The 21,532-nt window shown below is 52.3% G+C and overlaps 1 protein-coding gene across 3 annotated transcripts in view; it reads left to right on the plus strand.

Annotated features, from left to right (window-relative positions):
* The window catches only part of EPHB2 (EPH receptor B2), a 206,422-nt gene that overhangs the window by 166,283 nt on the left and 18,607 nt on the right, over positions 1-21,532 (plus strand). The window contains exons 6-9 of one of the 3 annotated variants that reach the window (XM_025358232.1): positions 7,226-7,350; positions 17,852-18,014; positions 20,443-20,551; positions 21,371-21,438. In XM_025358232.1, the coding sequence (XP_025214017.1) occupies positions 7,226-7,350; positions 17,852-18,014; positions 20,443-20,551; positions 21,371-21,438 (465 nt within the window). The remainder of the gene's footprint in view (positions 1-7,225; positions 7,351-17,851; positions 18,015-20,442; positions 20,552-21,370; positions 21,439-21,532) is intronic. The other 2 variants (XM_025358242.1, XM_025358250.1) reach the window with 2 other exon arrangements.

Below are 21,532 nucleotides of genomic sequence, written 5' to 3' on the forward strand. Positions count from 1 at the left end.
GGGAGGTGACAGACGCCAGGCAGCTGGGCCTTGTGGGCCACCATAGTATATCTGTGTCTTATTCTGGGTGCAGTGGGAAGCCGCTAAGGGTCGTCAATGGGGAGTGAAGACATCAGGGAGACACTGGGATCTGCAAGTCTGGGGCTTGGGATGCGGTCTCTGACTGTCCTATGCCCAGCGACCTCTCCCCCACTCCCTTGGAGCTCAGGGATCTTCGGACCAGTGAAAGGGTCGTAGGTCAGGGCTGTGAGGGGAAGCTGAGCCAATCCCCAAGCCCCCCCACCTCTTGCAGCAACCAGGGGCACAGGCTGCTGGCTTCCTGTCCTGTCCTGGGATCCTAGTCCCAGAAGACCCTGAGAGACCACCCCATACAACCCCTTCATGCCCTGAGAAGGAAACGGAGGCACACAGAGGGAAGGCTCCTTCCCCAAGTCTCAGCCAAGGAAGGGGCTAAACTCTCCACTGGGGTTCGCTGAGGGCAACAGGGCCCCTGACCACCTGCTCCAGACAAGCAGGCCCCGCCTGGCCGGCCTCCCCCTGCCCCTCTCCGCCACAAGCCTCTTTTGTGCTTACTCCCTGGGGCTCCATCTCCTTGCAGGGGTCACAGGGCACCGCTGACCCCATTCCCCTGTCGGCGTGCCCGGCTGGTAATTGAAAATACCAGAATTCCCTGATGACCAACTTACAGGGAAACCTGACACCCCAGGGTGGGCGGTGGGCAGCAGGAGGGGTGGGAGAGCATCCAGCTGTTCCCTTTTCTCCACTGTTAATCCCCCTGGATTCCAGGAGAAAGGCCAGCCCTGCTGGCCCCCATGGCCTGCCTTGATCATCTTCCCGGCAAATGCCGCCTCCTTGCCACGCCCGGGGTTACAGGCTTATGGGATCAGAGCCCGGGTGAGCTGCCTGTAACCCAAGCCTGCCAGCTACGCCCGCCAGGCCCAGACCCCCAAGGCCGCGTGGGACCGGCCTCCACCAGCAGCTGAGCTCCCAGAGCTGGGGCGGGCTGGGTGGGTGGTAGGTGAGTCAGCGGGAAGCAGGCAGGGTTAGCTCTGCGGCAGTCGGAAGGGAGCTGGACCAGGGTGTCCTCAGGGGCCCTCGGAGGTCCACTGGTTTCTAGACCTCCCTGGTCAGCCGGCATCAGCCACAGCCAGTGGAGGGGAAAGGATGTGTGGGACCTGGGTGAGCCTGGGTTCAAATCCCAGCTCCACTGCTTGCTGTGTGGCCTTGGGCAAGTTACTTCACACTTCCATGCCTCCATGTCCTCATCTGTAAAATGGGTATAACAGTAATACCAGCCTTGTAGGGTTGACAGGAGCATGAAGTAAGTTAACGGATGTGAACCATGTGGTTTGCTGTTAGCTGCACGACCTTTCCCTTTTTCTGGGCACCATGGGGCATACAGGGGCTGTCAGAGTGGCAAGTTGAATGACAAGCTTTTTTTAGTTGAGGAGCAGGTTACCACCCCTACTAGTCCTTCTGTGGCTCCCCAGTGCCTCAGGACTGGAAGTTTGACCCACACTTTCCTCAGCAGCCTCGCCTCTTCCCCTCTCATGGAGCTCTTTGTTTGGCTGCCCCAAGACCCTCTGAGCTCCAGGGCCCTATATGAAGAGTGTAGCCCAGGCAGGTGAGGGGGGCAGGCTCAGCAGAAGCCAAGCTACAAGCAGCCGCGTGGCAGGTGGATCATATACTAGACCAGGACTCAGCTGCTCCTGGCTCTAGTCCAGGTCTACCACTACCAGCTGCGTATCCTTGGAAAAGTCACTTTCTTTCTCTGGCCCTGAATCCACTAGTCCTCAAAGTGTGGTCCACAGACCAGCAGTATCAACATCACCTGGGAGTTTGCTAGAAATGCACATTATCAGGCCCCACCCCAGACCTGCTGAAGTAGCATCTCGGTGGGGGGTGTTGTGGGGAGGCCAGCAGTGTGAATTTTAATAAAGTCTCCTGGTTATCATTATGCCCATTCAAGTTTTAAAAGTGCTGTAATCTAGGATACATTCTACAATTGTCCTTTGTTGGGAGGTGAAACTCCAGAGAGAGGTGCGAACAGAGCAGCCCCTGCTGAAATCCCAGAAAGTGATGTGAACAGAGCAGCTCTGCTGAATTCCCTGAAGGTGGTGTGAGTGGAGCAGATCCTGATGAATTCCCAGGAAGACGTGTGAATGCAGCAGCTTCTGCTGAAATCCCACACAGTGGTGTGAACGGAGCAGCCCCTGCTGAAATCCCCAAAGGTGGTGTGAACGGAGCAGCCCCTGCTGAAATCCCTGAAGGTGGTGTGAACAGAGCACCCTCTGCTGAAATCCCTGACAGTGGTGTGAACAGAGCAGCCCCTGCTGAAATCCCAAAGGTGGTGTGAACGGAGCAGCCCCTGCTGAAATCCCTGAAGGTGGTGTGAACAGAGCAGCCCCTGCTGAAATCCCTGAAGGTGGTGTGAATGGAGCAGCCCCTGATGAAATCCCTGAAGGTGGTGTGAACGGAGCAGCCTCTGCTGAAATTCCTGAAGGTGGTGTGAACACAGCAGCCCCTGCTAAATTCCCAGGGAGAGGTGTGAACAGAGCAGCTCCTGCTGAAATCCCAGGGAGAAGTGTGAACAGAGCAGCTCCTGCTGAAATCCCAGGGAGAGGTGTGAACAGAGCAGCTCCTGCTAAAATCCCAGACAGTGGTGTGAACGGAGCAGCCTCTGCTGAAATCCCAGACAGTGGTGTGAATGAAGCAGCCCCTGCTGAAATCCCTGAAGGTGGTGTGAACGGAGCAGCCCCTGCTGAAACCCCTGAAGGTGGTGTGAATGGAGCAGCCTCTGCTGAAATCCCTGAAGGTTTTGTGAACAGAGCAGCTCCTGCTGAAATCCCAGGGAGAGGTGTGAATGGAGCAGCCTCTGCTGAAATCCCAGGGACAGGTGTGAACAGAGCAGTTCCTGGTGAAATCCCTGAAGGTGGTGTGAACAGAGCACCCCCTGCTGAAATCCCTGAAGGTGGTGTGAACAGAGCATCCCCTGCTGAAATCCCTGAAGGTGGTGTGAATGGAGCAGCCTCTGCTGAAATCCCTGAAGGCGATGTGAATGGAGCAGCCTCTGCTGAACTCCCAAGGAGAAGTGTGAATGGAGCAGCCCCTGCTCTTGTTCAAGGCTGAATCGCTTTGATCAAGTCCTGAAATGGGAGCTTGGATCCCACAGCTCCATGCCGCTTCTGAGTCTTACAGCTTCCCCAGTGCCTAGCATGGTGCCCATCCTGGGACAGGCACTCATTTAGTTGAAACACAGTGTGCTTCCTCCCATTAAGCCGTGAGTCCCTGGAAGGCTGGGATGCTGTGAGGTTCCTCTCCAGAGCCCCGGCACCCAGCATCATGTTAGCATCATAGCAACTCCATGAACTGAAAAATTCTTCACAATATCTCCCTCCTGAGGGGTGCCCAGCACCCCACTCAGACCTTCACATGCATTTCCACTGCCTTCTCACAGCGTCCTGGCCAGGTGAGGGTTCCTGCTTGATAGGTATGAAAACTGAGGCTCAGGAAGGCTAAAAGTACCTGCTCAAGGCCACAAGTGAGTGAGTGGAGGAGCAGGGAGCTGCATACAGGTCTGTCGGACTCCACCCTCAGGGCTCCCCACCACTAGACTAGATGGCCTTGCCAGGGACTGGATGGGAGCGTCCTGACCTGGGCACTGTGCGGGTCTAGGCATGAAGCAGTAGGTGAGTGAGCACACCTGGAAGCAGCGCAATCCAAATACTCCTCACCCGTCCTTGCCCTTGCGGCTCTGTGTCTGATGCTCCGTTGATGCAACACACATCGATGTGCTATGAGACAGCAGCACACCTCCGACTCCACCCTTCACACATCCCTCCCCACCTGCTTGGCCGGCCCTCTGGGAGACAGACCCAGTATTTCAAGGAGCCCTGGAGGCTGCCTCACCCAGCCCCTCACCCCAGAACTGTCCTCAGGCCCCTGGAGGCAGGGGTGGGGGCATCACTCCCAGAATCTCTGGCAGCTGAGTTTCAAGCATCCTCCTTAGCTTCTCAGAGCACCCCCTGTCACACCCCCACCTCCACCACACACAGACCCAGTGGTCAGCCCCTGTGGGTTGGATGAGAGGGGCTGAGAAGCTGGGGGGAAGCATGGGGATTGGGGTGCTTCCCAGGCCAGCACAGGGGATGAGCCCCCAGATTGGCCCTGCTCTGTGACACTCCAGAAGGGCCTGATTTTGTTGTTTCACTGGGACGCCGACCACTGACAAGCCCGTGACAGGGGCAGACAGCTGGACTTCATAAAGAAGCTGGACCCTCGGCACTCTGGACAGCAGAACACTCAACTCCTCACAAAGGCAGCTCCGCGGGGAGGGGTGGCACTGGGGCTGGAGGCAAGTGGGAAGTAGGAACTGCTTTGAGACCCAGAGGGGGTAATAGCTAGGGCAGGATGACTCAGCTCCAAGCCCACCTCAGCTCCTCGCCAGCTGTGTGATCTTGGGGAAGTCACTGTGCCTCTCTGAGCCGCTGATACCTCTTCTGCAAAGTGCAGATATTGACCCCCATCCTACATGATTGTTGAGGGGGTTAAATGAGATACCACAGGTCCATGCTCAGTGAACTGTGACAGGTGACACCCGCGAACACCGACGGCGCTGACCACATGCCAGGCACTACACTGAGCACACAACCAGACCCCTGATCCCTCTTGGGAGAGGCCAATGCCCCTGGCAGGGCGAGGAGCCAAGCCGAGAGTCAGGCAGCCTCCCCTGGGTGTAAAACGAACAGAGGCTCATCAGGGCCATGTGGACCAGGGTCTAAGTCCTTCGTGCGTGTGCTGCCACCTCATCTGGAGTGTCTCAGGACAATTTTCCACGGCTCCTTGGGGTGCCAGAGGGGAGTCTGGACCTGCCCAGACCCACGCTGGCCCCCAGGCTCATCCTTGGCATCAAGGGTTGCAGGGAGAGGACTGGCAGGGAACATTGGAGCCTCAAGGCCTCAGAGATCTTCTAGCCTGGCCTAGGGTGCCCAGGAGGAAGCCAGGTCCAGAGGAGAGGCAGCTCGCCTAGGTCACACAGCCAGTTAGCAGCAAGGCAGAGAGGCAGTCTAGGGGCAGACACAGAGCAGGAAATGGGTGCATCAGCTCCAGCCTTCAAACCCCACAGCCGATGTTCAGGTCCCCCTGAGCTCCTACCAGGCCTGCTCCACACTCACATCCCATATGGTCAGAGCCCCTACAGAGCAGGACTTGGGGCTGGGAGAAGCATCAGCCTCCACTTTCCAGCATCCTTGTATCAGCTGAGACAGGACATCTACTCGTGACAGACCCGCCCAGGAACGAGGAAAGAATGCAGGAGGAGCTCCCTTCACCCTGGTGAGTCCTCAGCCCCTCCTGGGACCACAAACATCTCGGGCCCAGAGAAGCAAGGAGGCTTGCCAGAGTCACACCACGGGTGTGGGGACCACATTGAGAGTCCCTCTCTGGCCAGTCCCACTCTGGAACAAACACTGTTCTGGCAAGATGCAGACCTGGGTCCAAATCCCGGCTTCCCCACTGACTGTGCGATCTCAGGAAGCCACGTGCAGCTCGGAACTTCAATGTCTTCACCTGTCAGCAGGGGTGATACACTCTCTTATCAACAGTCAACTCAGGAAGCGAGTGTAAAGGGCCCAGGGCCATGTCTACACAGAGTTGATGCTTCCTGGAGGTTTGCTCCGTGTGAGAAGGAGGCAAAAGACAGCAGGCCGGATGCATTATGAAATAAGGACTCAAGTATGGGCTGTGTGCCATAGACCTACCTCGGCAGCTCACACCTCCTCTCTTGACCTCAGTTTCCACAACTGCAAAATAAGGGAATTGGGCCAGGCATGGTGGCTTACGCCTATAATCCCAGCACTTTGAGAGGCTGATGCAGGAGGGGATCACTTGAGCCCAGGAGTTCGAGACCAACCTGCGCAACATGGCAAAACCCCGTCTCTACAAAAAATACAAAAATTACGCCAGGCTCTGTGTCTCATGCCTGCAACCCCAGCACTCTGGGAGACCAAGGCAGGCAGATCACCTGAGGTCAGGAGTTTGAGACCAGCCTGGCCAACATGGTGAAACTCTGTCTCTAATAAAAATACAAAAATTAACCAGGTGTGGTGGTGCACACCTGTAATTCCAGCTACTCAGGAGGCTGAGGTAGGAGAATCGCTTGAACCCGGGAGGCAGAGGTTGCAGTGAGCCAAGATCACGAAACTGCACTCTAGCCAGGGTGACAGAGCAAGACTCCATCTCAAAAAAAAAAAAAAAAAATTAGCCAGGCATGGTGGCGCACACCTGTGGTCCCAGCTACCTGGGAAGCTGAGGTAGGAGGATCACTTGAGCCCAGGAAGTTGAGGCTACAATGAGCTGTGTTCATGCCACTGCACTCCAGCCTGGGTAACAGAGTCTCAAAAAATAACAATCATAAAATCAAATGAGGGAATTGTACTAAGGTATTTCTTCTTGCCACTCTTTGAGACAGAGTTTCACTCTTGTCGCCCAGGCTGGAGTGCAATGGCGCGATCTCAGCTCAGCAACCTCTGCCTCCCAGGCTCAAGCGATTCTCCTGCCTCAGCCTCCGAAGTAGCTGGGATTACAAGCATGCACCACCATGCCTGCCTAATTTTGTATTTTTAGTAGAAATGGGGTTTCACCATGTTGGCAAGGCTGGTCTTGAACTCCTGACCTCAGGTGATCTGCCTGCCTCGGCCTCCCAAAGTGCTGGGATTACAGGCGTGAGCCACTGCACTTGGCCTTGTACTAAGCATTTCTAAGTACATGTATTTCTAAGCATCCTTCTAGCACTGCATACAGCCTCCCTGACTGCTTATCTCTTCATCTAAACACCTCTGTGAGTGCACTCGCAGCACTGATGGGAGGAATGGAAGGGGGAAGTGACTGATTGATCTGTTGAGATGAAATTCACATGTCATACAATTAACTGTTTCTATCTCTACTGTCTCTCGACTTGATGTGGCCTGAGCTTCCCCAGGGCTGGTGAAGTCTTCAGTGTCTATGACCTGAAGGTGCCCGATGAGAGCTCAGCAGCGGCACCCATAGCCCTGCATGAGCCCCTCTGCACCCTGTCGGCTCCCCCAGACTGGCTGTGTGGCCTCAGCCAGATGCCCTTCCCTCTCTGATCCCACAGTTCCCCCCATGTCTGAGCACCTCTGAGGGTGGGCCAGAAGCTGCACCTTCTCATGCCTCCTTGACCCCTGACCTCTGGCCTCTCTTCCAGCTCCGTCGGCCGTGTCCATCATGCATCAGGTGAGCCGCACCGTGGACAGCATTACCCTGTCGTGGTCCCAGCCAGACCAGCCCAATGGCGTGATTCTGGACTATGAGCTGCAGTACTATGAGAAGGTACCTATGGGCGGGCTTGGTGCTCTCCCCATCACCCACCTCCCTGAGGGCCCCTGTCCCAGGCTGAGGCCTGGGGGTTCTGCCCCTCTGCAAGACGAGATGCGTTGGTGCAGGAGAAAGAGCACTGGCCTTGGAGACAGGCTGCCTGGCTCCCAACCTGGCTCCACTCCTCCCCGCTGAGACCTCGGGCAGGTGCCTTGACCTCTCTGGATCTCACTTTTCTAGTCTGGAGGATCCGTCCAGCAATCTCAATAAAATGCAACAGTCACATCCCTTTCCCCACCACGACCCTTTCATCTTGACCTCAGTGGCTTGATGTTGTGAAAAACTGGGTTTCCAAAAAGCTGCACTTATGAAGTGATAATTAGTCACTCACCTCTTCTTCGACAGAGATTTGAAACTGCTCAAGGGAGCTTCGGCCCGCCCTGCTCTGATTCCTGCTAAAACACCCACTTTCACTCGCCTGTATGCCCTTTGCATGGGGAGAGGTGATTTCACTTTGAGCTTTTCAATCAGACCTTAATTACTCCCTTCGGGGACCCAAGGTGGAAGCTCCTGGGATGGTAGAAGGAACACTGGACTAGGAGTGAGAAGCCATAGGTTCAAATCCCAGCTCCATCCTTCACCAGCTGTGTGACCTTGGGCAGGCGTCTTTCTCCCTCTGAACCTCAGTTTCCACCTGTGTGGAGTGTGGGTGAGACCCCTTGCGGGGAGCTATGCAGGTTATGGAGAAAGGGCAGCATGGTACCTGGCCCTCAGCACAGGCCACGCATGTCCCTGGCCTTCCTCCTCTGCCCTGCCTGCTGCACAGTGGAAGATGGTGACAGGATAGGAGGCCAGGTGGATGTGGGGCCTGCACAGTATGGGGGCCGGGAAGTACACAGCACGATTGCCCACCCACATGGCTGGATATCAGAGGCCCCCGGAAGCCTCTCCTATGAATGATTTCTCTTACCTGCTCCAGGAGGCAACAGCCACAGAGGCTGCAAGGGCCCCTGGGAAAGGCATCGCAGGGCTTCCATTCAGACTAAGACATCAATGACTGATAGGGAGGCCTCTCATTGAGAGCAAGTCCAAGGGTAACTGCAAATGGATAGAAGGGCTCTCCCTAAAGGCTGAGAGGAAGAGTACAGACAGTTGCAGCCAGTTCTGCTGGAGCCCGGCTTTCTAGGGCCCAGCCTGGCCTTTGCACTGTCTTAACTGCTGGATCAGCTAACCAGGGTGGTCTCCGGGGCCTTTCAAACACTTACCCTGCCTTCACCGGCCGCCTTACCATTGCTTGAGCGTGTGTTCATCCTGTCCCCTAGGCAGTGCATTCCAAGAGGTCAGGGGTTACATCTCCATTCACCACCTTCTCCCCGGCACCCAGGCCCCAGGCCTGGCACCAGGGAGACACTTGATCAATATCAGTTGAATGAACAAGTGAATGAATCCCTTCCCTTGTGCCCTGGCCCCCAAACACCTCCTGGGACTTCATGCCTGCCATCCCCTCACCCACCTACCTCGCTGCCCACCCTTTTCCCTCATCCTCCCCTCATCTCTGCCTGTTGGAATCTTCAGGGTCCCTCCCAAATGTCACCTCTGCCACAAGCGAACATGGACTCTGCCCCTCTCTTACAGCACCGCATGTGGGTGGAGGGTGCTCCTGTCTCCTGCAGGGGGCCGTGGACACTGAAGGAATGAATCGTGTGAATGAATGAGAGACGTGAGTGATGGAGCCTGTGAATCAAAGAGGGAACTGGCTGAGCACCGTGGCTCATGCCTGTGATCCCAGCACTTTGGGAGGCCGAGGCGGACGGATCACCTGAGGTCAGGAGTTCGAGACCAGCCTGGCCAACATAGTAAAAGCCCATCTCTACTAAAAATACAAAAATTATCTGGGCGTGGTGTCGCACGCCTGTAATCCCAGCACTTTGGGAGGCTGAGGTGGCTGGATCACGGGGTCAGGAGTTCGAGACCAGCCTGACCAACATGGTGAAACCCCGTCTCTACTGAAAATACAAAAATTAGCTGGACATGGTGGCGCATGCCTGTAATCCCAGCTACTCAGGAGGTTGAGGCAGGAGAATCACTTGAACCCAGGAGATGGAGGTTGCAGTGAGCTGAGATCATGCCACTGCACTCCAGCCTGGGTGACACAGTGAGATACTGTCTCAAAAAAAAAAAAAAAAAAGAGGGACCCAGTGGGTGGCTGGATATGGATGAGTAGATGTATGGATGAATTCTTTCTGTCTAAACTGCTCCTATCCCTACATTTTCCACCTGGCCAGCTCTGACTCAACCTTCTAGATCTTAGCCTAACATCACCTCCACAGAGAAGCCCTCCGTCACTGCCCAGATGCCATCTAATGCCCCATTTCATCTTCTCCTTGTACCTTGCCCTTCTGCATAGCGTTTATCACAATTACCATTTTTAAGTGTTATTGAGTAATTAGGTATTTACCACTTCTACACTGAGTTAGATAGTAAGTTCCTTGAGGGTGGAGATGTTGCCATGATCTCTGCTGTGTCCCCAGCGCCTGGCACACAGTAGGTACTCAAGAGCTGTTTTTTGGATGATTCAGGAAGTGGCCACACGAGGGCCTGAGCTGTGGGTGGTGTGAGGAAGCAGTCCCACCCCTGGAAGGGCCTCCAGGCAGGAGCCAGCGTCTCTGCTCCCCGCAGCAGGAATAGCTTAGCAACTCAGAACCCAAAAAGGCCAAAAAAAAAAAAAAACCTAATTAAGAAGCTTTGTGATTAAATGAAACTGAAAGTGTTTGTCCCCAAAGACAGCAACGGAAATGAGGAATCCCAGCGCGGGTCCTGCCTACGACCCATTTCCTACCACAGCGGGCAGGCCTGGGGAGGCTGCTGGAGGTGTGAACCGGGAGGCAGCTCTGCCCTACTTTCTGCCGCTGCCCGAGCATCCCCAGGTCCCTGCTGAGGGTGGCAGGACCTGCAGGCTCTGCAGCAGCCAAGGTTACCACCTGCTCACATTTCATGAGCACTTGCTATGTGCTAAGCACGTCACCTCTAGCGTCTCATTTATCCTCACCACAGGGCTCTTCACCCCATTGGATGGAAGGGGAAACTGAGGCACAGAGCAGTTCCATAACTTGCCCAAGAGGATCCAGCAAGCATTTTGACCTATGGTCTCACTCTTTACTTGGCTGTCCTGCCTCCCAGATTTTTTTCCCCAGGGATGCTTCTGGGATGACCTTTAAGAGGTAGACAGGACCAGCCCCTGCCACGGAGACTGTTAGGCATAAATGGTGAGGCGGGCCAAACGGTGAGAGGCTGAAGGTGCAACAGCCTGAAGTACACCTGTGATGAGACGTGGCCCTACTTCTTTCAGTCCCTCCCCCAGGGCCTGGGGTACAGAGAGGGACAGCTTGGCATCTGCCAGTGAGGAGATGGATGCTGGTTCACTCAACTTTCAGTCTCACCAGTTTTGGGTCAGGCACTAAGCTGGGTACCAGGAATTCTGAGGGTGACCAGGTGGCTCGGAGGCCTCAGGGACTTCACAGTCCAGGGAAAAAGAGTCAGACACTGAGAGCCATGAGACAAGGTGTGACACTAGCCACAGAAGGGTCAGCAAAGGTCCCGGGGGGGGCACCAATAGGGGCCCACAGTCCTGGCACGAGTGAGGGAAAGCCTTCATTCAGTGACACTTGGGCTGAGTCTTGAAAGATGCTAGGAGTTCACCAGACAAACTCGCAGGTGGGAACACAGTCATTCTAGGCATCGGGAATCGCAGGTGCAAAGGCCCTGGGGCAGGGATGTGTGGGCTGCGTTCAGGAAACAGACAAGGCAAGTGTGGCAGAAGCGGGAGCATCAGGCGAGGAGGTTGGGAGGGAGGCTATGCTAAATGTCATGGGCCTTCCAGCCTTGGGAGTCTGGATTCAATTTAAAGTATGATGGGATGGCTCTGGAATGATCCAGTCTGACTCAGATTCCTTTAACGATCCCTGTAGCTTGCTGTGTAGAGAATGGATTCCAGGGAGACAGAGAGACCCAGGGAGCACCTGTACAGGGCTCCCAGGGGATGCCAAGTGAGAAATGATGGTAGGTAGCTGGGGGAGTTGGCAGCAGAGATGGCAAATGCCAGCAAAGTCTATATATATATATACACACACACACACACACACATACACACACACACACACACACACATATGTATATATATATATGTATTTTTTTTTGAGATGGAGTTTCATACTTGTCACCCAGGCTGGAGTGCAATGGTGCGATCTCAGCTCACCACAACCTCCACCTCCCAGGTTCAAGCGATTCTCCTGCCTCAGCTTCCCAAGTAGCTGCGATTATAGGCATAAGCCACCATGCCCGGCTAATTTTGTATTTTAAGTAGAGACGAGGTTTCTCCATGTTGGTCAGGCTGGTCTCAAACTCCCAACCTCAAGTGATCCGCCCGCCTTGGCCACCCAAAGTGCTGGGATTACAGGCGTGAGCCACTGCGCCCAACCAGCAAAGTCTGTATTTTAAAGCCTGGAGGACCTGGGAAATGTGAAGGGTGACTCCTAAGAGATGGAGGTGCCTTTTCCTGGGGCAGATGCGGGTTTGTGATTTGTAGGTGTGGTGCTTACTGGGGCAAAGGGGTTGGAGTTTAGGGAGGGTAGAGAACAGCAGCCAGGAGAGTGTGCAGAGGAAGAACCAGATGATAGGATCTGGGAGAATGCCAGGGTTTAGGGAGGGGAAGAAAGCAGAGTTGATGAAAATATTAGAGGAGGTGCTGGCAGAGGGGTAGGAGCAGAACCAGGAGCCATATCTATCCCTGACCTCTCAGACAAGGCTGTGATATGCCAGCCATCACCACCAGGGAGGGACAGCTAGGCTGCAGGTGGTGAGATTTATTCCAGCAAGTCCGCAGCCGGCTTACCTAACACGGGAATCCTCCTTGTGTCTGCTGTTAGATTCTTTCCTGAATACTCCAATCTTCCTAGGAAGGGAAGTCAGATACTAAGCCCTGCAGGCCCGTGCGGCCCCCACCTCCACCTCTTCCCCACGCTTTTCCTTCTTCAGAAATGGCTTTCTTAGAGCGGATTCTCCATTTGGCCTTTCCCCAGCCCCACTGGAATTTTCCAGCCTGCCCGGAGCCCAGAGCTGACAACTGCGTTGCTAGATGGCTTGTGGAGGCCACTGATGAATGGCGGTGGCCTTGTGCAGACCCAGGCCTGGCTGCTTCCATCAGTTCCAGCGCCCCAGGGGAGGTGGCCTCATTTGGCAGCTACCCCAAAACACACAGGTTCAGGATCCCCCTAGTCCCCCAAGAACTCAAGGAGAAGAGCCGTTCATGAGGCCACCTGTGGTCGATGGACCTTGTAGCCCACATCGATTTTAGGATTTATTTAACAGAAAGTGAAGAGGAAGGACATTCCAGGCAGAAGGAGCAAAGGTTTGGGGATGGGGGGCGAACTATGAAAGTTCAGGCCATATTCAGGTTGTTGCCCAGTACCTGGAGTAGGATCTACCTGGAGAGGTTTGTCCACTCATTCATTCACTTTTGCCTTCATCCATCCATTTAATAAACATGGGTAAGGGCTTACTCTTTAATGGTTTTTTTTGTTTGCTTGTTTTTTGGGTTTTGTTTTTTTTTTTTTTTTTTTTTTTGCTTGTTTGTTTGTTTTTGTTTTTTTGAGACAACAGAGTTTGGTTCTTGTTGCCCAGGCTGGAATGCCATGACGCGATCTCAGCTCACTGCAACCTCCGCCTCCTGGGTTCAAGTGATACTCCTGCCTCAGTCTCCCAAGTAGCTGGGGTTACAGGCATGTGTCACCACGCTCAGCTAATTTTTTGTATTTTTAGTAGAGACGGTGTTTCTCCATGTTGGTCAGGCTGGTCTCAAACTCTTGACCTCAGGTGATCCAGCCTCCTCGGCCTCCCAAAGTGCTGGGATTACAGGTGTGAACCACTGCGCCCGGCCTCTGTAATGGTTTTGATGATAACAGTGATGATGGGAGCCAACATTTATTAAGTCTTTTTATGTGCTAGAGACTGTGCTAAGAAGCTTTACCTATATTTTCCTTTTAAATCTCCACAACCACCTCTTGTGGTAACTACTGGCATTAACCCACTTTAGAAATTAGAAAACCGAGGCCTGGAAGGCTTAAGACATGTACTCAATGCCTCACTGGCCCTAAGCTTCCAGGTAAGTGCTCAGACTAAGGAGTAGCGGATTTCATACTGAATTTCTTCCCATCGCCCCTTGGTGCTTAATCACTGTTCAGATAAAGGTACCCCAGGGAGAGGAGAGACTGAAGGGAATTAGCATCTCTAGGGCATCTCCAATGTGCCAGGCACTACCTGATCAAATTTTATCTTCACAACAGCCCTGAAAGGTTGGCATTTATTGTTCCTTTTATTTGGAATAGAAAACAGGGACTCAGGGAAGTGAAGGGTCTTTCCTAAGGTCACGGTGCAATTAAGTGAAAAAACAAGGATATGAAGCAGCTTCCAGCTGGGTACAGTGACTGACGCCCGTAATCCCAGCACTTTGGGAGGCTGAGACGGGTGGGTCACTTGAGTCCAGGAACTCCAGACCAGCCTGGGTAACATGATGAAACCCTGTCTCTACCAAAATTACAAAACTTAGCCAGGTATGATGGTGTGTGCCTGTAGTCCTAGCTACTAGGGAGGCTGAGGTGGGAGGATTGCTTGTGTATGGGAAGTCCAGGCTGCAATGAGCCATAATCGCGCCACTGCACTCCAGCCTGAGTCACAGAGCAAGACCCTGTCTCAAAAAAAAAAAAAATATATATATATATATATATAGAGAGAGAGAGAGAGAGAGAGAGAGAGAAATTTAAAAAGGAGCAGCTTCTAATCCCTTGCCCAGTTTTAAAGAAGGGAGCTGCTCAGGTTGGTTCCTCGCTCTCCTGAGGCACCTATGGAACCCACAGCCACCTCCCATCTCCCTCACATAATCAGGACTTAAAACCTCCAGTGTCTCTAAGTGGGCACCCACCCAGTTTACAGAATCTAACCCGTTTTCAAGTCTGAGCAACGCCCATGTCGTCCAGTGGCACTTAGTGTTCATGTCTGGTACTGCATCCCAGGTTTTGTAGATTTTTGAATACCAATTTAATGTTCATTCATTATGTCAATAATTAGTGAACACTTGCTGTGTGGCAAGCCTGGGGAGTCCAGAGATGAGCAAGACATGGTCCCTGGCCTCAGGAAATCCACATCCTTAAAGAAGATGGAGACGTATATTAGGACAATAGGTGGGAGAGGAGACAATTGAGACCTGCAACCCCTGGCTGGGACATCTGGGAAGTCTCCCCAGCAGAGGTGGCACTTGCGTTGAGTCTAGACCGATGAGTAGGGCACTGCAAGACAAGTGAGGAAAGGGTATTTCAGACAGGGGCAACAGTGCTTGCAAAAACTCAGCGTGTCCGTGGAAGATAGACTTGCTAGATAAAATACAAGACACATGATTACATTTGAATTTTTTAAAAATAAATGTTTTAGTACAAATGTGTCCCAAATATTGCATGGGGCATACTTACACGAAAACGTATTTGTTGTTCATCTGAAATTTAAATTTGACTGAGCAGCATCCTATATTTGTGTTTGCTAAATCTGGCAGCTCTACCAAGGAAGGGGGAAAGAGTTAGGGATAGCAGGAACCTAGGAAACATTAGGGATGTCACAGGAGAGACTGGAAAATGGCGGGTCATGAAGGGTCTGGAATGCCAGGCTAAGGAGTCAGCCTTCACCCTGTGGGCACTGGAGAAGGACTTTGTGTGAGGGACCCTGGGCTTGGTACAGGGGAACAAAAACAAGTCCTCCCTCGTGGGCTCATAGTCAAGGGGGCGAGAGGAGCCTCAGCCCAAAGTTGAGGGGGCGTAGCAGAAACCCCCTCCTGTGGCACCCACAGAAAGTGCTCTGGGACTCAGAGAAGGAAGAGGTACGTCTGGCTGGGACGTCAAGGAGGCTTCCTGGAGGAGGAGGCAGATGATCTGGCTCAGCAAAAGAAACCCTCTCTGCTTCTGCCCCACCAAGCCATCCCTGCCATCCCGTGTTATCGGGGTGGTAGAGACACATCTTCAGGTCCGCCCCCTTCATATCCCCTATATCCCAAGCTTTTTCTCACCTCCTTTCCTCTGAACCTGCTGCCCCTTCTGCCAGGCATGCACATCTTCGCCTGGGTGGTTCCTGTTTGTTCTTTGAGATCCCATTCCAGTGCCCCCCACTCATGAAGGAGCTTTCCTGACTTCACCTGGTAGCCCCTGATATGGTTTGGCTGTATCCCCACCCACATCTCATCTTGAATTGTAGTTCCCATAATCCCCACCTGTTGTGGGAGGGACCTGGTAGGAGGTAATTGAATCATGGGGGCAGTTACCCCCATGCTGTTCTCATGATAGTGAGTGAGTTCTCACAAAATTGGATGGTTTTATAAGGGGCGTTTCCCCCTTTGCTTGGCACTCCTCTCTCCTGCCACCATGTGAAGAAGTACATGTTTGCTTCTTCTTCTGCCATGGTTGTAAGTTTCCTGAGGCCTCCCCAGACATAAGGAACTGTGGGTCAATTAAACCTCTTTCCTTTATAAATTACCTAGTTTTGGGTATGTCCTTATAGCAGCATGAGAAGGGACTAACGCATTCCCCATCCTAGACCAGGTCACGTGCCCCACAGCATGTGCTTACCCTATCAGTGTGAGCCTGTTATGCCTATTGATTCATTTTGTCCTCTGAACAAACTCTGAGGTAGCTACTGTTACTATCCCCCTTTTACAGATGAAGATACAGAGAAGTTAAGGAACTTGCCCAAGGTCACAGAGGTAATATAGAGTGGAGCCAGGATTTGAACCCAAGAAGTCTGGCTCCAGCTTGTGATCTTAACCTCCATGCTATAAAGCCTGTAATAACGTTGCACACACTGAATCTCCATTGTTTTGGGAAGGTTTTCAAGGGCTCCGTGCACTGCATGATGTGTATGTGACTGGCATGTACAACTAGGTGTGCCTTCTTCTGGATAAGGGTTCACAGATTTTCATCACAAAAAAATTTCTCAGAGAGCTTCATGATCTTCAAAGGGTTGGGATTCTCACACTGCTCGCTTTTCCAGACTGAGCTCTCCAAGGCCAGGACCTGTGCCTTAGCCCCCTTTAGAAACCCAGTACCAGCCTAGTGCAAAGAGGATATTTGGGGAAGTTTTGCCAGGTGGCTGGCAGATGCCTAAATGAGCATCATCTGTATCCAACCCAACCACATCTCCACTCCCACTGCAGTAGCTGGATCTTTGTCCTGTGCTAGACTCCTTGGATCACACTGGGTAGCACTCAGGAAGCCAGAATTGAGGTTTTTCATCTCTCAAAGGAGAAGACACTAGGTTTGGGGTATCCAAAGGCATGGACATTAGAGGTGGCTCCATGCAAGACTCTGGTTTCATTTGTTGTTGTTGTTGTTGTTGTTGTTGTTGTTGTAGTATTTTTTTTTTGATAGGATTTTGCTCTGTTGCCCAGGCTGGAGTGCAGTGGCACAATCATGGCTCACTGTGGCCTTGACCTCCCAAGCTCAAGTGATCCTTTAACCTCAGCCTCCCAAGTAGCTGGGTCCACAAGCATGTATCTCCACGCCCAGCTAATTTTTTTTTTTAGAGAAAGGGTCTTGGTATATTGCCCAGACTGGTCTCAAACCACTGGGCTCAAGTGATCCTCCCACAACGGTCTCCCAGAGTTCTGGATTACAGGTGTGAGCCACCGATCCAGCCTGGTTTTGAATCTCAAAGCAACTATGAACTGATAGTGACCCTGAACATCATTTTCCCTTCTAGACCTTAGTTCTTGACTCACCCAAGTGTGCTGAGGCTGAACAAGGGCCCGTACACTTAACTCATCAAGGCATAGGACAGGGAAGGGGATGCAGAAGTGAATGAGGTGGGCCCTCTCCCTTCGATCTCCAATAACTCACAGTATAGTCCTCAGGGTCTGCACATAGGAACCACTCAATACGTGTGTATTAGTCAGCTTTTCCTGAGATAACACTGCAAAACAAACAATCCCAAAAATCTAACACCTTATACCAAGTGGCTATTTTTCTTGGCCATGGGTTTATGTCTGTGGGTCAATAGGGGTGACCCTGTTTCATCCTAAGAGCTGGGTCATGGTCTCCTCCTGTTTCTCATTCTGCAGCCAGTGGTTGCCCAGTGCAAGCTCCTCTCATGGCAGAAGCACAAGAGACCAAGACAAATCAGCAGGGATCTGTAAAGCCTCTGTTTGTATCATGTCCACTAGAATGTTCCAGTGGCCAACACAAGTCATGTGGACAAATTCAACATCCATAAGACAGAGACATGTACTCTGCCTACTTTTGTGAGCAGTGTTGAAAAGTAACATGGCAAAAGGCATAATTCTGTTACAGGGAGGGGATGAAGAATTGGAAACCATAGATGTTTATCCGATGGCCAGAACTGCCCCCAGTATGGCAGGAGCAGGCAGTGGGCTCTGGGCCCACTGTGAGCCACAACCTCACTAATTTTCTTCTCTGTTCCTCGGCAGGAGCTCAGTGAGTACAACGCCACAGCCATAAAAAGCCCCACCAACACGGTCACCGTGCAGGGCCTCAAAGCCGGCGCCATCTATGTCTTCCAGGTGCGGGCACGCACCGTGGCAGGCTACGGGCGCTACAGCGGCAAGATGTACTTCCAGACCATGACAGAAGGTGAGCAGAGTCCAGTGGGCAAGAGGAGGGCACAGACTCCACAAACAGAACAAACTCAAGGGTCACCATTCCCATGAAGCACCTTTGTGCAAATTAGAAAAGGCACTCCCTTCCAGATGTCAGCCCTCCCTCCTTCCTAATTTCGAACCTTTGTGCACAACCATATATAAAAGCCCTGTTTGTGTTCCCATTGTGTCAGCCAGGCCACTTCCTTTCCCAGGACTCTGAGGAGCTCAGCCCTAACTTCCAGAGCCACTCTGAGCAAGTCACGCATTCCTTGGTCCAATTTTTTCTCATCTATAAAATGAAAGCATCACATTCAGTCTGAGAGAGTAAGCATATTTTATCCATACACAACTCCAGTGACTTGCAATTGGACTGAGAAGGATTCTGAAGCTGCATCTGAGTTCAGCAGGAAGAAGTTCTGGGATAGATTAGTACTGTCTGCCCCAGGCAAGGGAGTGAGAGATCTAGCCTGTGTGCTACTTTTCCCACTCTGGAACTACATGGTTTCTAAGCACCATTTCTGCTCTAATAATCTTTAGAAGCAACACAGTTTAAAGACTATCGGCTCTGAAACCAAAGAAATGAGGATTCCATTTCTGATTTAGCCCTAACTGTATGTGCCTAAACAAGTCACCTTACCTCTCCAACCCTCAGCTTTCTCATTCATAAGTGGGGGTGATAACAATGATCTCATTATCACCATCATTATCAAACTAGTGTAAGAATGAGAGACCTAGCACAGGATTGGCACTAGGTCCCAGTCATATCATCACTCACCAGATGGTAGGTAAGTCATAGTTTGTCATTGCTGTGAGTCTGGGATCCATTTCACCAGTCAGCTAAACTCCAGGGTGGCTCTATCTGACCAGATTCCACCATCCTTTCTTAGTATCTGCTCTAACCACTAGGCGTGCCTTGGCCTTTGCCTGGTTGAACATTTCAGAGGCTCCTGGACTCTTAAATTCTTGCCTTATCACAAAAATCCTCCCTATGGCTCTACCATCTCTTCCAGCACTCACCTCCTCTGTAATCTTTCTGTTCCTCGTGGCAGCTTTTTTCACCTCTTTAAGCCCTTTTCCATGTTGGGTGAGTGTCACTGACTGGGAACTGAGAGACTGTCCCAAGATCCTTTTATTAATTCAACAAATGTGGCTGGGGCCCTGCCACTTACCAGGCCAAGTGTGGGCACTAAGGTCCCAGAGCGTGTCCCTGATCTCAACAAGTTCCTGTTCTGGTCAGTGAGACAGATGAGAAGTAAAAATAGCTAGGTGTGATGGCTCACATCTGTAATCTCAGCATTATGGGAGGCCGAGGCAGGTGGATCACCTGAGGTCAGGAGGTTCGAGACCAGCCTGGCCAATATGGTGAAACGTTATCTCTACTACAACTACAGAATCAGCCAGGCGTGATGGCAGGCACCTGTAGTCCCAGCTACTCGGGAGACTGAGACAGGAGAATGGCTTGAACCTGGGAAGCAGAGGTTGCAGTGAGCCGAGATCGTGCCATTACACTCCAGCCTAGTGACAAGAGTGAAACTCACACTCCAAAAAAAAAAAAGAGAGAAGTAAAAATAATAAAATGTTAATCAATGATAGTGTTAATGGCATTGAATGGTTTCCAAGAGCCAGGCTAATGCCAAGTGTATCTTCTGTGTTCTCCCATTTCAACTCCCACCCTTGGGTCAAGCAGACCTGGGTTCAAATGCCTGGCCGGAGTGCTACTTTCTTTGTGACCTCAGGCACATTATGACCTCACTAAGCCCAGTTTCCTCCTCTGTAAAATGGGGTAATCATAAGACTGTTCCGAGATACGTAACATACTTAGCACAGTGAGTGACACATAAAACACTCAGGGATAAGAATAGTTAATATTGATTGAATGCTTGCTTGTGTGCCAAGTGTTGTTCTAAGTGCTTTACCCAACAATCCTGAGATGGGAACTATTATTCTCCCCATTTTACAGATAAGGCAACTGAGGCACAAAGAGGTAAGTCACTTTGCCTTATCACACAGTCACTTTGCCTTATCACACAGTCACTTTGCCTTACTATCACATAGTTAGTAAGTGGCACCATTGGGATTCAAACCCAGGGAGTCTGGCTCGAGAGTCTGTGCTTTTAACTGCCTGTGTGTGTGTGCCAGCTGTTATTATTGTTGATTTTCACATCAACATTGAGATGTAGAATTATGCCCATTTTATGGATGAGAGGTTGAGGATTGGAGCAGTTCATGGACTTGTCCAGGGTTACCTGTGAGTCAGTGACAGCCCCTTTTCTGCATGGGCATGTGACAGGTGCTCTGTCAGGGGCAGGAACAGAGCCTAGGGATCCCAGGAGACCCAACAGCATGGCAGGGGGTAGGGGACAGGGGTATTAAGACTCCCACAGGCAGGCTGAGAATGCCCTACCATACTTTCTCCCCAGCCGAGTACCAGACAAGCATCCAGGAGAAGTTACCACTCATCATCGGCTCCTCAGCCGCTGGCCTGGTCTTCCTCATCGCTGTGGTTGTCATCGCCATCGTGTGTAACAGGTGGGTGGGGTCTCCAGGCTTGGCTGGGCCTGGCTGTCCCAGATGGCTTCTCTCCCTCTATTCAGTCATTCCTCTACAGTGCTGGTGAACTGAGGAGGCCTTCTTACAATTGCAGGGAGAGACGTGCGTAGGAAGTGGAAGTCTTCAAGTGGCCTCCTGCTACCTAAGCGGCCACCATGTGCAATTCATCCCTTTGGGATAGGCATCGTCCCTGACAAGCCCACTATTGAAGGGGGTGGCACATTGAGACACTAATGCAATGGGCAAGAAAGACTGCAGGCTGCTAGGAGTTTAGTGGTTGGTGGAAGGGGTGTACAGATTGTCCTGCTTTCTGCATGAGTTCAGGCCCTCTGGCTGAGGTGCTGGAAAGATGGGGAGGACTTAGGAGGAGGAGCGGGAAGGGACCTCCCAAGTGGCTAGGACGGCACAAGCAAAGGCAAGAGGGTGGGGCCAGTTCCTTGACTTCTGCTGGGTATAATGCAAAGAAAGAGTCTCTTTAAAGAGTTCCCCATTTCAGAATAGACTGGACCATAAGTTCAGGTGGACAGAAGCCCCTGGGGTTTCTGGGGCCAGATGCCGTGGCTGGAAGATGACTTCTTTCTGAAGGGGGCTTGGCTGGAGGGGGAACTGGGGAAAACGTGAACCTGGACTTGAGGTGGGAGGAGTGGGAAGGGACAAGTGGGGCCAGAAGGGACAGGCAGGGAGCCCTCTGGCAGGGGTGTGGCTTCTAGGGTCTGCCCACCCTCTCCCTATCACCTACTGTGGCTCCCAGCTCCCTGGGCGCCTCCAGGTGGCTCCAGCCCTTTGCTCTTGTTCCAGAAGACGGGGGTTTGAGCGTGCCGACTCGGAGTACACGGACAAGCTGCAGCACTACACCAGTGGCCACAGTATGTACACACCCCAGCAGGCTGGAACCCTTGGGCCCTTTACTGTCGGTTCCCCAGTGACCTCTTAAGCCATCTTGGACCTCCTACTGCCATG

This window comes from Theropithecus gelada, chromosome 1, assembly GCF_003255815.1.
Source record: "Theropithecus gelada isolate Dixy chromosome 1, Tgel_1.0, whole genome shotgun sequence".
NCBI lineage: Eukaryota > Metazoa > Chordata > Mammalia > Primates > Cercopithecidae > Theropithecus > Theropithecus gelada.